General features: G+C 44.8%; 1 protein-coding gene and 1 pseudogene across 2 annotated transcripts in view; both read left to right on the top strand.

Moving 5' to 3' along the window:
- Positions 1 to 2,434: 2,434 nt before the first annotated feature.
- The window catches only part of LOC142423801 (nuclear body protein SP140-like protein), a 42,107-nt gene continuing 32,022 nt past the window's right edge, over positions 2,435 to 12,519 (top strand). For both annotated transcript variants that reach the window (XM_075528883.1, XM_075528882.1), the window contains exons 1-3: positions 2,435 to 2,581; positions 8,955 to 9,108; positions 10,571 to 10,739. In XM_075528883.1, the coding sequence (XP_075384998.1) occupies positions 2,550 to 2,581; positions 8,955 to 9,108; positions 10,571 to 10,739 (355 nt within the window). In that variant the 5' untranslated portion in view covers positions 2,435 to 2,549. The remainder of the gene's footprint in view (positions 2,582 to 8,954; positions 9,109 to 10,570; positions 10,740 to 12,519) is intronic.
- Positions 4,545 to 4,697, top strand: LOC142425008 (U1 spliceosomal RNA; annotated as a pseudogene).

The raw sequence follows: 12,519 nt of genomic DNA, 5'->3' as shown, positions 1-12,519 counted from the left end.
AATTGGAGAGAGGCGTCCTCTGGAGGGAAGTTGGAAAAGGGCTCCCTCAAGGTCACCTGGGTAGGTGACATTTCTGGGTGACATTCATTAAGGTGAGTCATTTGAAACTACCAGTGGCTCAGAGGAAGAAACACGGGGCTTTCTGCTCCTTTGAAGTTACAGACTCTGAAACTCACGTGGGCAGTTCCGCCCTGGCTGCAGGGCTGAGTGGACATTGACCGAAGGCAGTGAGTTTGGTGTGGGTTTTCTCAAGACCTCAGCATCAGCGTCCAGGATGTGAACTTGTCTCAGCTGCCACCTACCAGGCCATGCCCTCACTGGTACACAGCTGGGTGCTATTGTTGTTCCAGATGATGCAGAGCAGGATGGGGGCAGAGGAAAGGCTGGGACCTGAATTCCTTGCCCAGAGATAGTATTCCTGAATCACCTCCTTTGGCTCAGGTAGAAAGCAAATGTTTTGAGAATGAGGACAACGAATGTACAAATGTGCTTGACACAAAGGATTGTGATAAGAGTTGTATGAGCCCCAATAAAATAAAAAAATAAAAATAGAAACAAACAAAAATAACCTTTGACAAAGAAAACCATTCCTGGGCTTCTCAGTGGCAAATTACATGTCTTATCAGTATAAGTCAGTGGTTCTCAACCTTCCTAATGCAGAGACCCTTTCATACAGTTCCTTATGCTGTGGTGACTCCCAACCATAAAATTATTTTTGTTGCTATTTCATAACTGTAATTTTGCTGCTGCTATGAATCACAATGTAAATATCTGACATGTAGGATGTATTTTCATTGTTACAAATTGAACATAATTAAATGTTAAATTCCCGTGGTACAGAATTTTTTGCAGTAGTTGATTTTACAGTACATAATTTTATATTTACCCAGTAATTATAATACATGAAGTGTCGTTTTACCTCTAATATTGCTGCTTTCAACACAACAGCTGCTCTCTACACATGAGTGACCGATCTCCATAAGTACATTATGGTACCAACCCTGTCACATACACCTGTATTTCTATGGTGATGACGTCATTATGCTGGGTACTTGTATGTGGGCGTAGCTGCATGTGGGCAGACCCACCTGGAGACAGAGGATATAGTTGGGCAGGCGGAAGGTAAAAGGAAACAGAGGAAGGACCTAGGAAGCAAAGCAATGAACAGCGGTATAATCATAGGTTGGTAGATATGTAAATACATTAATCCACAAAAATAGAGGTATGTTAATCTGGGCAGACTGGAGAAACAAATCCACAGAAACTCAATGTATATAAGAGATTTTTATATAAAGGGTAAGTGTACATTAAGAAAGCGTCCCAACCCAGTGCTGCCCAAGCCCATAAGTCCAACATTAGCCCATATGTCTGACACCAATCTACAAAGTCCTCCTCAACCTCACAAAACACGCTTTGACACCGACCGTAGGAGGAAAGTCAAATCAGTGAGCATGTAAGCATCTCAGCACTGGCAGGGGTCTCCATGCGGCTATTCCAGCACCCAGGTCTGCATCCGGATAGGTCCATGTGGCTTCTCCTCGGGGATGTCTTGCAGGAAGTGAGCCTTGACAGCTGAAGCAGGGAACTGGCTAAGGCAGCTGCACCCTGGTCTGACCATCAGAAAGCAAGAGACCCAAGAACTAGAAAGGCAAGGCTCAGTGAGCCATTTATCTCTCTGCCCTTCAATTAATCCCACATGTGTTTATCGGCCAGGTTGGCACAGTAAACCTTAAGGTATTGGCCTATGTATACATATTTATATGGCAATACACAGAGGTAGTGGACACTGGACATTGCTTAAAGCTGTCTCTCTGCCCCAAACAAGTCTCTCTGAAGTTTTAGGTCTTCTCTTTAACATACATCCTACCCTATTGACTAGGACCTGTTTTAGTATTTTTAAATGCTTTAAACTCCTTGGCTGCAGCCTTTGGCTGCAGGCTGGGAGCAATCTCCCTCTTTGTCTAACTGTTTTCCAGACATGATCCCCTTCCCAGGTGGTCACGCACGCCTCTTGGCTCCCTCCAGGCCTACACCAAATGCCACTACCTTGTTCTCTCAAGGGTTCACCAGATGCAGGCTATGCCAGGAGCAGAAAAACAGGGCTTGTTCCATCCTGCCCTCTTGCCCCCTTGGTCATCTTGGCCAGAAGGAAGGGAGTTACAGTGTCAGGACCCTACCTCCTCCCCCAAATCAACCAGCCACCCCTCCGAAGATAGAGGCAGCTGAAACATAAGCTTTGCCGGTCTTTGCACACCCAGGTGGGCTTGGAGCTGGCCCGCTCCCCAAAGGGGTGGCCCCTGTCCTGGTCCTGGAGCCTGGCTGTGAAATCTTCCCCTGACTCCCAGCTGACTCGTTGCTTCTGGGCCCAAAGCCGCCCTGGAGTGGCTTTCACTTCTCTTTCACTTCTCTTTCACTTCTCATTTCCCATTGGGGCGGGGCTATGGGGTGAGTCACAGACTTCCTGCTCAGGCCAGGCTCCCCCACTGGAAACGGCCCTGGAGGAGAGCTGCTCCCAGGCCCAGCAGGCGGTTCTCAATCCAGAGCCCAGGATGGCAGGGGCAGCCAGTCAGCACAGCACCAGGTGAGTCTGTCTCCTCCCCATCAGCCTTCTCTGGGGCAATGTGACTGCTCAGGAGTGAGAGGCAGGCCCTGGGCCAGCAGGGTCATGAGGCTGTAGAACAGGAGCTGAAATCACAAAAGACAAGTGGTGGGGATGCCGGGCCAGGCACACCCACAGGAGTCCTCAGTGTTTAGAAATGACCTTGAAGCTGCCACATGTGGGTCAGCTGCCCCTCAAAGGCAGGGCTGGGGACCAGTGCTTCCTTGTGATCTGAGAGCCCGCCCCTGCAGTGCGACCTCCTTAGTTTCCCGTTGTCACCTCCCAGAAGGAAGTTCAGAGTCTTCAGGGCTCAGAAGGGCTGGCTGAACACCGGGTGCCGAGTCTGTGCCTGTCAGAGGCCTCCAGGGCAGCTCCAGGACTGTCCCCACATCTCTGGCTCAGGGGTCTGACCTCTTGGACCCCTGCTCTTGATGAAGAGAGGTTCAAAGGAAGGCAAAGGACCAAAGATGGCCAAAGGATTGTGCAGATTTATATTTGTACACCAACTTTCTGTTCTGAGTTGGGTTAGAGCTCTGCCGGGAGAGGTGGGGCTTTCTACTCCCCTAAGCCTCCACCTGGCACAGAAGCTAACGCAGGTTAAAAAAAAAAAGACTTTATGTGGAGAACTTACTTTTCATTTAAGCTTTATGTGGTTGCTTGATGGGAACAAGGTTAGAGAGGATGTGTAGATTAGGTGTATGGAAAAGTAAAGGTTTAATAGAGTTAAGACAGCTGTAGGAAGAGGTAAGATAATGTTAGAATTTTTAATTAACTCATGGATAATGAGTCCTTAGGGTATAGCGCCTGATAGTGGGGGTAAGCCTCCTATAAACAGAAGAATAATCAAGAGAGTCATTATTGTTAATGGTGAATTATGTCATGCTGTTGATAAGTGTTGTGGTTGATGGAGAGAGGCAATTAATTAATAAGATAAATGTTGATGTAAAAATAATATAGAATGCTAAATTTAGCACTAAGGGAGGATTATGGATTATGATAGCTGATACTCAGCCTATTTGGGCAATAGATGCGTAAGCTATCATTTTACAAAGCTGAGTTTGGTTGAGTCCTCCTCAGCTCTGAGTCAGCTAGATAGTATGGCTAAGTTGAGATAATGTCAGTGTTGATGGATGGTGAAATCTGATAAAGAATAGATAGAGGGGCGGGATTTTGCCAGGCTAAAAGAATCAGGCTCATTGATAGTAGGGTTCCTGTGGCTACCTCTGGGACTCCAAAGTGAAAGGGAGCTATGCCTAGCTTTATTATAGCAATAAAGTAAAATTATTGAAGCCGTTGGGTAGTTCATCTCCATGAAATAAAGCTGCTGTAAGTAGAAGCATTGAGGTAGAAGCTTGAATAAGAGAATATTTTGTTGTAGCTTCAATTGCTCGTGGGGAGTGAGAAGTTATAAAAAGAGGGAGAACAGCAAATGTTTGTCCAAAGGCCTATTCGTGTCCGTCGTCAATGGGAACGGATCATAGTAATAAGGCTGCCTGAGATTGAGGTTATACAAATGATAATGATGAGGGGATTTATTAGAATGGGAAGGAATAAATCAACATTTTAGAGGTATGGGCCCGACAGCTTAATTAGCTGACCTTACTTAGAAAACGGTGTGATGGTAGCACAGAGATTTTTGAATTCTCTAGTTTAGGTTCATCTCCTAGAAGTCTAGAAACAGGAGGATTTTAACCTCTATTATTTACTCTACCAAAGTAATTCTTTTACCAGACATGGTTCTATATTTGAGGGGGGGGGGAATACTTGCTAACATAATGGGAATAGAGATATGTCATGCATAGAGCTAATGTACGAGGGAGGAAATTTTTTCATAAATGATTAATAATTGGTCATAACACAACTGTGGATATGATGCTCATGCTCATAATAAACATGAGCATCATATCCACAGTTGTGTTATGACCAATTATTAATCATTTATGAAAAAATTTCCTCCCTCGTATCACAAAGGTGGTTTTCCCAGGGCGAGGCTTATCCATTGCACTCCGGATGTGCTGACCCCTGTGATTTCCCCAAATGTGGGAAACTCGACTGCATAATTCGTGGTAGTGGGGGACTGCATTCGCGCTCTCCCCTGAAAAAAAAAAAAGATAAAAAAAGAAACAGACAGATGGTTGTGAAGTTTTCGTTTTAACATTTAATGTAAAAATTTCTGAAACTAAGATATCGTGAAAAGCACCTAAAACTACACCTGCGGTAAATGCACTGATTGCGATGATGTTGGCGTGAGCCTGAAACTAATTCGGATTTGCCTTCAGTTACGTCAGATGGTGCTCAGTTAGTTTCCGCTAATGTTGAGATGATGCATATTATGGCTAGGGGTCATGAAGGGATTCAGAGTCATCAATGTGCTTGGATAAATGGTGAGTGATGTTCATGAGAATGATCCATTGATGAATATTCCTGATAGCTAGTGGAGCTTCATCAGAAATTGTTTGAGCTAAGGCCCATAAGGTCCCAATGAGGGTGTCATTAGATGTTGATGCTCGACCTGATCAGAAGATGGAATAGACGGCTAGACTAGCTATGGCTAGGATGAAGAGTAGGCCCAGGTTAAGGTTAACAAGGGGGTAAGGAAGGGGAAGTGGAATTCCTGAGGTTAAGGCTAGAGCTAGGGCAAGAATGGAAACTAAGGTAAATATTATTATTGCGGAAGCTAGTGGGCGGAGGGGTCCTTTAGTGAAGTTTTACTGGCATTGGCGATTGGTTGGTGGAGGCTGCATGGACCAACAATATTGGGTCCCTTTCAGAGTTGTATATAGCCTAAAACTTTTTGTTCAAGGAGGGTAAGAAAAGCTATGGCTAAGAGAATTTGGACAATGAGAGAAATCAAGTTAATCAAAAACATTGTAAAGAAGAGGAATTGAACCTCTGACAGCAAGGGTTGAAGTCTTGTACAGTTACCGGGCTCTACCATCTTAACAAACCCTCTCTAGGGAGGTTGTCAGTAAGAAATTAGGATAGCATCATCATTTAGGTTAAGGTGCTTTGGCAAAGTTGGCCTTGTTTCTCTGGTCCTTTCGTACTGGGAGAAATATTGGCATAGACAGAAACGGACCTGGATTACTCCGGTCTGAACTCAGATCATTTAGGACTTTACTCGTTGAACAACGAACCATTAATAGGTGCTGTACCATCTGCATGTCCTGATCCAACATCAAGGTCATGACCCTATCGTCAATATGAACTCTATGATAGGATTGCGCTGCTGTCCCTAGGGTAACTTGGTCCCGTGATCCAATAATTGGGTGAATAAATGATTTAAACTTCGACTGGTTGATCTAGGTAAAATATCATTCGGAGGTTAATTTATACTCTGAGGACACCCCAACCAAAATGTTTATGCATCAAGTTTTATTTATACCTTTCAGTGATCAAGTAGAGGAAGTGGATTAAGAATCAAGCCCCACAGGGTCTTCTCGTCTTACAATGAAAGCCCCTCCTCTTCACGGGGAGGTCAACTTCGCTGATGAAAACTAAGAGACGTTCATCCTCGTGTGGCCATTCCTTCGGGGCTTTCTTTAGAGAACAAATGGCCATGCTACCTCTGAACGGGCAGAGTACCGCGGCCATTAACCATGCACCGCTGGGCAGGCAGTCTCTAATACTAGCGATGCTAGAGGTGATGTTTTTGGTAAACAGGTGGGATTTGAGTAGCTACTTCTCAACCTGTGGGTCACGACCCTTTTCGGGGGTCGCACGACCCTTTCACAGGGGTCGTCCGATTCATCACAGTAGCAAAATAGCAGTGATGAAGTAGCAACAAAAATAATTTCATGGTTGGGGGGTCACCACCACATGAGGAACTGTATGAAAGGGTGGTGGCATGAGGAAGGTGAGAACCGCTGCCCTCACCAGTTACAGTCTCCAGGGAAAGGGTGTGGACCGCGTACCCCCAGGACCGCTCTACCCTGTCTTTAAGACTTGCTATGAGTCAGCCTTGACTCAGTGGCAGTGAGTTTGGGGCAAAGCGGACAGCTTTTCCTCTACAAAGCGTACCCAGAAATACCATCATTCTGATTTCTTCATTCCAATTTTAAATGTAAAATAAATACATTTCTTATTCTTATTTCTAAAATTTCAAATACCAAAGTACAAACATGAAAATAGCCCCTTCACCATCAATCACACCGTCACCATCAGCACCACCCCAAACACCAACACCCATAACCCAACCCTGCCAACGCGTGATGGCTGTGGCCTTCCATGGATGTCTTTATATTGAAAAAACAGGACTACAAAGACAGGGGACCGCTCTCTCCAATTGCAAGCTGGTTCCTGGAGTTCTCTCTGGACACACCTTTTAATGTGGAGAACGCCAGCAAGTCCTCTGAGCTCTTCAACGGTTTCGTTTTATATTTTTAGCCTCTGTACTTCACACTGCATTAGAAACGAGAAAAGCTCTTAAAAGGAGGGCAGTTAGGTTTTTTCAGTTCCCTCAAGTTATTTTTCTAACTGTGTGCTCTCACCCACATGGCCCCTCCCAAATCTCTGACCTCTGACGAGAGGACTCACTCAGGGCTCGAGCCCCCAAGTCCTACCTGTGTCCACTTTAGTTCACCTTCGCCTCATGAGCTTTAGACGTCATGAGGAGGGATGAGTCCCTTGAGAAGGACATCGTGCTGGGTGAAGTGGAGGGTCATTGGAAACGCAGAAGGTCCTCAATGGGATGGACTGACACAGTGGCTACAGCACTGACCTCACACATGACCATCGTGAGGATGACATAGGACTGGGCAGTGTTGTGTTCCATTGTCCATGGAATCACAGTGATCTGGAACCCCCTCAGTGACACCCAATAACATGCTATCTCCAGAAGTGGGACGTGCTACCAGGGGACAATGACTGTAGATCCTATAGCTTTTACCTCTCCCCTACAGGTAGTCCCCAACTTAGGAAGTATTCAAGAGTCCATGACTACGCTTAAAACCATCCACATTTTGAGTGGTTGGCTTTTTGTCTTTGTTTTGCTGGTTTGGGTTTTTAACATTAACTATATTACAGCACATAATGTTCTGATGTCATCACTCTTAGATGTTCACTCTCTAGATTTTCAACTTTATAGTTAGTTGTTCAAAACGCTGCTGTGTAGATTTAGTTTCCAAAACTAAATCAGAGGCTTCACTTCAGGTAGACCCAAGCATTGATTACTTTACTAAAGTCAATTGGCAGATCCAAGAAGCAATGAGCTGTTACTGAGAAATACATGAAGAAAAATGAAAAGGACCATACGGGCAACTCTTACTGGTTTTTCTGACCAGAAATGTCAGCCCCATTCCCAGGGATAATCCGAATAATTCCAGACCTTGCACCTGTGAGATGAGTAGCACAATCAACAAAATGCCAACGCCATCCAGCACTGCATCATCAGTACACACGTGTTTTTATGACTTGTGTATTTTATACAATCGCCGTGACTCAATGGCAGTGAGTTGGCTGTACTTTTTACATATGTATGCATTCAAAGATATCTGTGAGTTTATGGTGGAACTGTGGTAGGCATTGGGCAATGAATTGCAAAGTTGGTGGTTGAAACCCATGACTAGGACAAGGTAGACCTGCTCCTGTGAATTTCCAAGACTGTCACTCTTTACAGGAGATGAAAGCCTCATCGTCTCCTGTGGAGTGGCTGGTGGTTTCAAACTGTTGACTTTGAGATTGCCAGCCCAATGCATAAGCCATCCCGATTGAAACTTTATCTTACCATTATCATTATTGAACCTCTCTGAATCATTCATGAACTGGTTTTATGATGTTGAATAGTATATCTCCTTTGGGAGCTGAAAATCATTGAGGGGCATCCTGGTTTAATTCTGTAATATTTATTTTCTCTTAGTTCATAATTAAAGCTTCCATTATCAAGGCTGTGTTGTTGTTGTATACAACTGAGTTAATTATATTATATTTATTCTTCTGTGGATGACCTATTTATCTCGGGTCAATTTTACAGGAGTTAGAATTTTCCAAAGTAAAAAAAAAAAAAAAAGCCCAGCAATGGATGTACGTATTGTTATAAGTGCTGTAAGATCCCCCAGTAAAATGATATTTTTAATGCCCAGATATGTTAAGTGAAGATGCCTTCACAGTAGTTTGGATTGGAACAGACTGGACTTTTTCAGCCTTGTTATCAGTCTTTCACACCTCCTTGCTTTCTATTGTGATATTTTTATCTTCGATAGTTTCTTCAGTCACTCAGTCTCTTCTCGTGTCAGAACCACTTATTGTATATGTATGTTGGCTCTTCACAGCCTAGCACACACAAAGACAAGCCTTCAGTCTCCAAAAGCATCCTGAAACCCTGATGACCATTTTCACGTGTTCTCTTTTTTCCTAGGATGCCCACGGAAGAACAGGAGATGCTTATCCATAACATTGTACTCGATCACTACAGAAAAATTAAGGTGGAAATTTCAAGTGCCATAAACAAGACATTTCCTTTCCTGGAGGGCATGCGAGACCGTGGCTTCATCACCGCGAAATTGTTTACAGTGAGTGACGTTTACAGATCCAAAGCAGTCCCGAGCTGCATCATGCTCTTATGCTCTACAATAGTCCTGTAGGTAGAGAGTGAGGAGAAAACCAGCCCCACCCCCACCCCAAAGACCTCCCAGAATCTCACGGAAGTAACTGTCTTCCATGATGCCCATGGGGGTAGCGGGGAGGGGACGGAATGATCCTAGAAACAGGCTGCCTGGAGAAAGCACGCAAATGCTCCATAACTCACGGTCACCAAGTCGATGGTGACGCATCGTGACCCTGTAGAACTGCCCTGTGACTGTCCAGACTGCAACTGCTCATGGGAGTAGAAAGTTCGGTCTTTCTCCTGTGGAATGGCTGGTGGCTTCACACTGCCGACCCAGCAGATGGCAGCCCAACACACGCCCCTATGCTAGCAGGGTTCCTGTATGCTCCAGAGATGTATAATCTTATTATCTTGTAGGAAGTCAATCAATAAAGTATAAGCTAAAATTTTAAAACGTCAGAGAATTGACCGAGTATTTCATTTCAAGGAACATCTACTTAAATTACTGAGATCTGAGCGCATGAAAACCAAGGAAATTGTGCCTTCATTTGCAGATACTTGCTATTCTCCAAACATTTTCCCTTTTCTTCCCTTTGATCTCCTTCCTTCTTTGGAGATAAAGAGGATGAAGTCTTCTCTTCATCCTATTAATATGCTTTCCCTGTCACCAAGTTCATAGTACAGAGCGACTTCCTGGAGCCCTCCGGATTTAATTACCGCAAGGGGAAGGGGTGGGACTGTCCAGTCCATTGATTGACCACTCTTCCTCTGGTAAGGCAATTCATAAAACATCTTGGCCAGGCTCTTAAAGGACTAGAAATCATTTAATTTTTTAAAAAGTTTTAAATATCATGAAAGTATAAAAAGTTTAACATATCATTCACATATCATACCATTTAATAGTTCAATCACATTAGGGAGAGTTGTACAATAATTACATCATTTAATTTTGAATGTACTTTTACTCCTCAAAATTGTTCCTTCTTATCTTGAATGCAATGGGACTGAGAAAACCAGATTCACAACTGAATAGTGTTTAGGAAGAATGTACATGTTTCATTTAGTTTAAAAAAAAACCACCTCACTGCCCACCTGTTGATTCCGACTCAGTGACCTTACACAACAACATGCAACTGCCTTCTGTGAATTTCCACAGTTGTAATTCTTGACATGAGCAAAAAAATCAATCTTTCTCCCAGGGATCAACTAGTGGGTTCACACTGCTGACCTTGCAGTTAGCAGCCCAATACATAACCCTCTACACTTCCAGGCCTCAAATATGTAGAAATTCCCAAGATTTCCATAAGGAAATACCAACCTCAGGAGATGAGAATGAATTATTCATAAAATTATTTTCTTGGGCTGTTCTCTACCTTGGGATTTGCAATATGTTGCTGGGATTCCTATTTTCTCCATTTACTTCAAAGGATGCTGAAGAGTCTTGTAGAAACCTGATTCCTGTACAAAGAGTGGTGTACAATGTTCTCAGTGAACTGGAGAACTCATTTAGCCAGTCCCTTCTGAGAGCATTGTTCAGCGATGTCAACATGAATGTATACCCTGCCTTAATCCGGATTTGTAGAAGCTTCGAAGAAGGTACTGAGTTTTTCACTTCCTTTTGAAGTCCAGGGGTGATTTTTGTGTTTGTTTGTTGCTGCTTTCCCATTCTTCATTGAGCTCTTGCTTTTGCCCATGTGTTGTGCTGGATAATGGGACAAAGTACCTAACAAAATAGTAGGTTATGAGGTCTCTGGAAACCTCATATGCTATATTGGCTTGTGGTTGAATACCTAGTAGGTTGCTTACCTGGAAACTTAGTTAGACTCAGGAGACAACCAGAGCCACACTGGCATCAGCTTTACTTAGAAGGACCTAGGACAAGAAACAGCTCACCAGTAGGCCACCATCGCTGTTCCTCTCCACAGTCTTTGCAGTGGCCCCCATAACAGTCCACCAAGTCCAGCATCAAGTGACAGCGTAGCTATCGGTACTGGACCCATCTTGGCTGATAATACTCCTTCCTCACCCACTCTTCTGCCTGGAAGCTGACTACCAGAAGGGGTGGCATGAACCCCTGTGGTCTGCCCACCCTTTCCTGTGGTCTCTTACTCACCTTTCTCTCAGGTGAGAAACCCCTCATCGCAATGCCCACACAGGTGGTCTTCTTTGGGTCACTGACCGATGAGCCACATATCTGTTTTTGCTTCAATCCCCTCCACCTCCACTACCCTCCAGCCCTTTGCCTAGGCTGGGTTCCAGGAGATGAACTCCCAGTCAGCCCTCCTTACAGACCCAGATCGTTCCTGCCCATGATCTATACTCTGATTCCTACGCGGTCTTCTCGCTCGACCTTGTGAGCATCGCTTCCCTACCTGTGTTTACTGGGTCGCCTTGAAAACAGACGTGTTAGGGCTGGTTTCCTGCTTTTCTGTTTGTACCATCTCTTTGGTCACGGATTCCCCTGCCAACTATTCACTTCCTGTTTTGTACCTTTCAGAAAGGTCTTTTGTTTGCTTCCACACATGCCCCCACCCTCAGCCCACCTCCGGGGAAGTCCTAATTCTACACTCTTGATGACATGGTTGTCTTGCCTAACTCAATGCAACCAAAAATTTTCTCTTCCTTACTCGCTAGCCCTAAGAACTTCTAGGACTTTCTCTTTGAAAAACGAAGCTCAACTAAAACTCACAGCCATCAGTCAATTTCAACTCATAGTGTGGTGATTACATAATCTCATGTCAACTTGAAGATACTAAGAGTGAAGGGGTGGAATCTAGAGAGCCCTCACAACTGCCAGCGCGATGCCAAAGGGGCCTAGGCAGCAGCCGCCGGAGCCCGAGTGGATCGGGGATGGAGAGAGCTCGCCACCTGCCGAGAAAGTGGTGAAGAAAGGGAAGAAAGACAAAAAGACCAAAGAGACGTTCTTTGAAGAGCTGGCGGTAGAAGATAAACAGGCTGAGGAAGAAGAGAAAGCTCTTAAGGAGCAGCAGCAGCAGCAACAAAAAAAGAAGCGAGACACCCGAAAAGGCAGGCGGAAGAAGGGTGCGGACGATGATGGCGAGGAGAAAGAGCCCATGGAGTGACTTAAGAAGCTCTCGGTGCCGGCCAGCGATGAGGAGGATGAGACACCTGTGCCCAAACCTCGCGGAGGGAAGAAAGCCAAGGGCAGCAATGCTTTCGCAGCACTGACTCAAGATCAGAGTGAGGAAGAGGAGGAGGAGGAAGAGGGAAAATGTCCTCCTAAACACCTGATGATGTCTCCTTGTGGGCATGGCCTTCTCATAAGGAATCTGGGAACTTCTTCTCATTCTCCCTGGAGGCGGGACACACTCTCTGCTTCACCTCCCTGGTAAGAAGCCACTTTGCACCATGCTGA

The sequence above is a fragment of the Tenrec ecaudatus genome, chromosome 13 (assembly GCF_050624435.1).
Source record: "Tenrec ecaudatus isolate mTenEca1 chromosome 13, mTenEca1.hap1, whole genome shotgun sequence".
NCBI classification, from domain to species: domain Eukaryota; kingdom Metazoa; phylum Chordata; class Mammalia; order Afrosoricida; family Tenrecidae; genus Tenrec; species Tenrec ecaudatus.
This window is presented reverse-complemented; position numbering and strand designations above follow the sequence as displayed.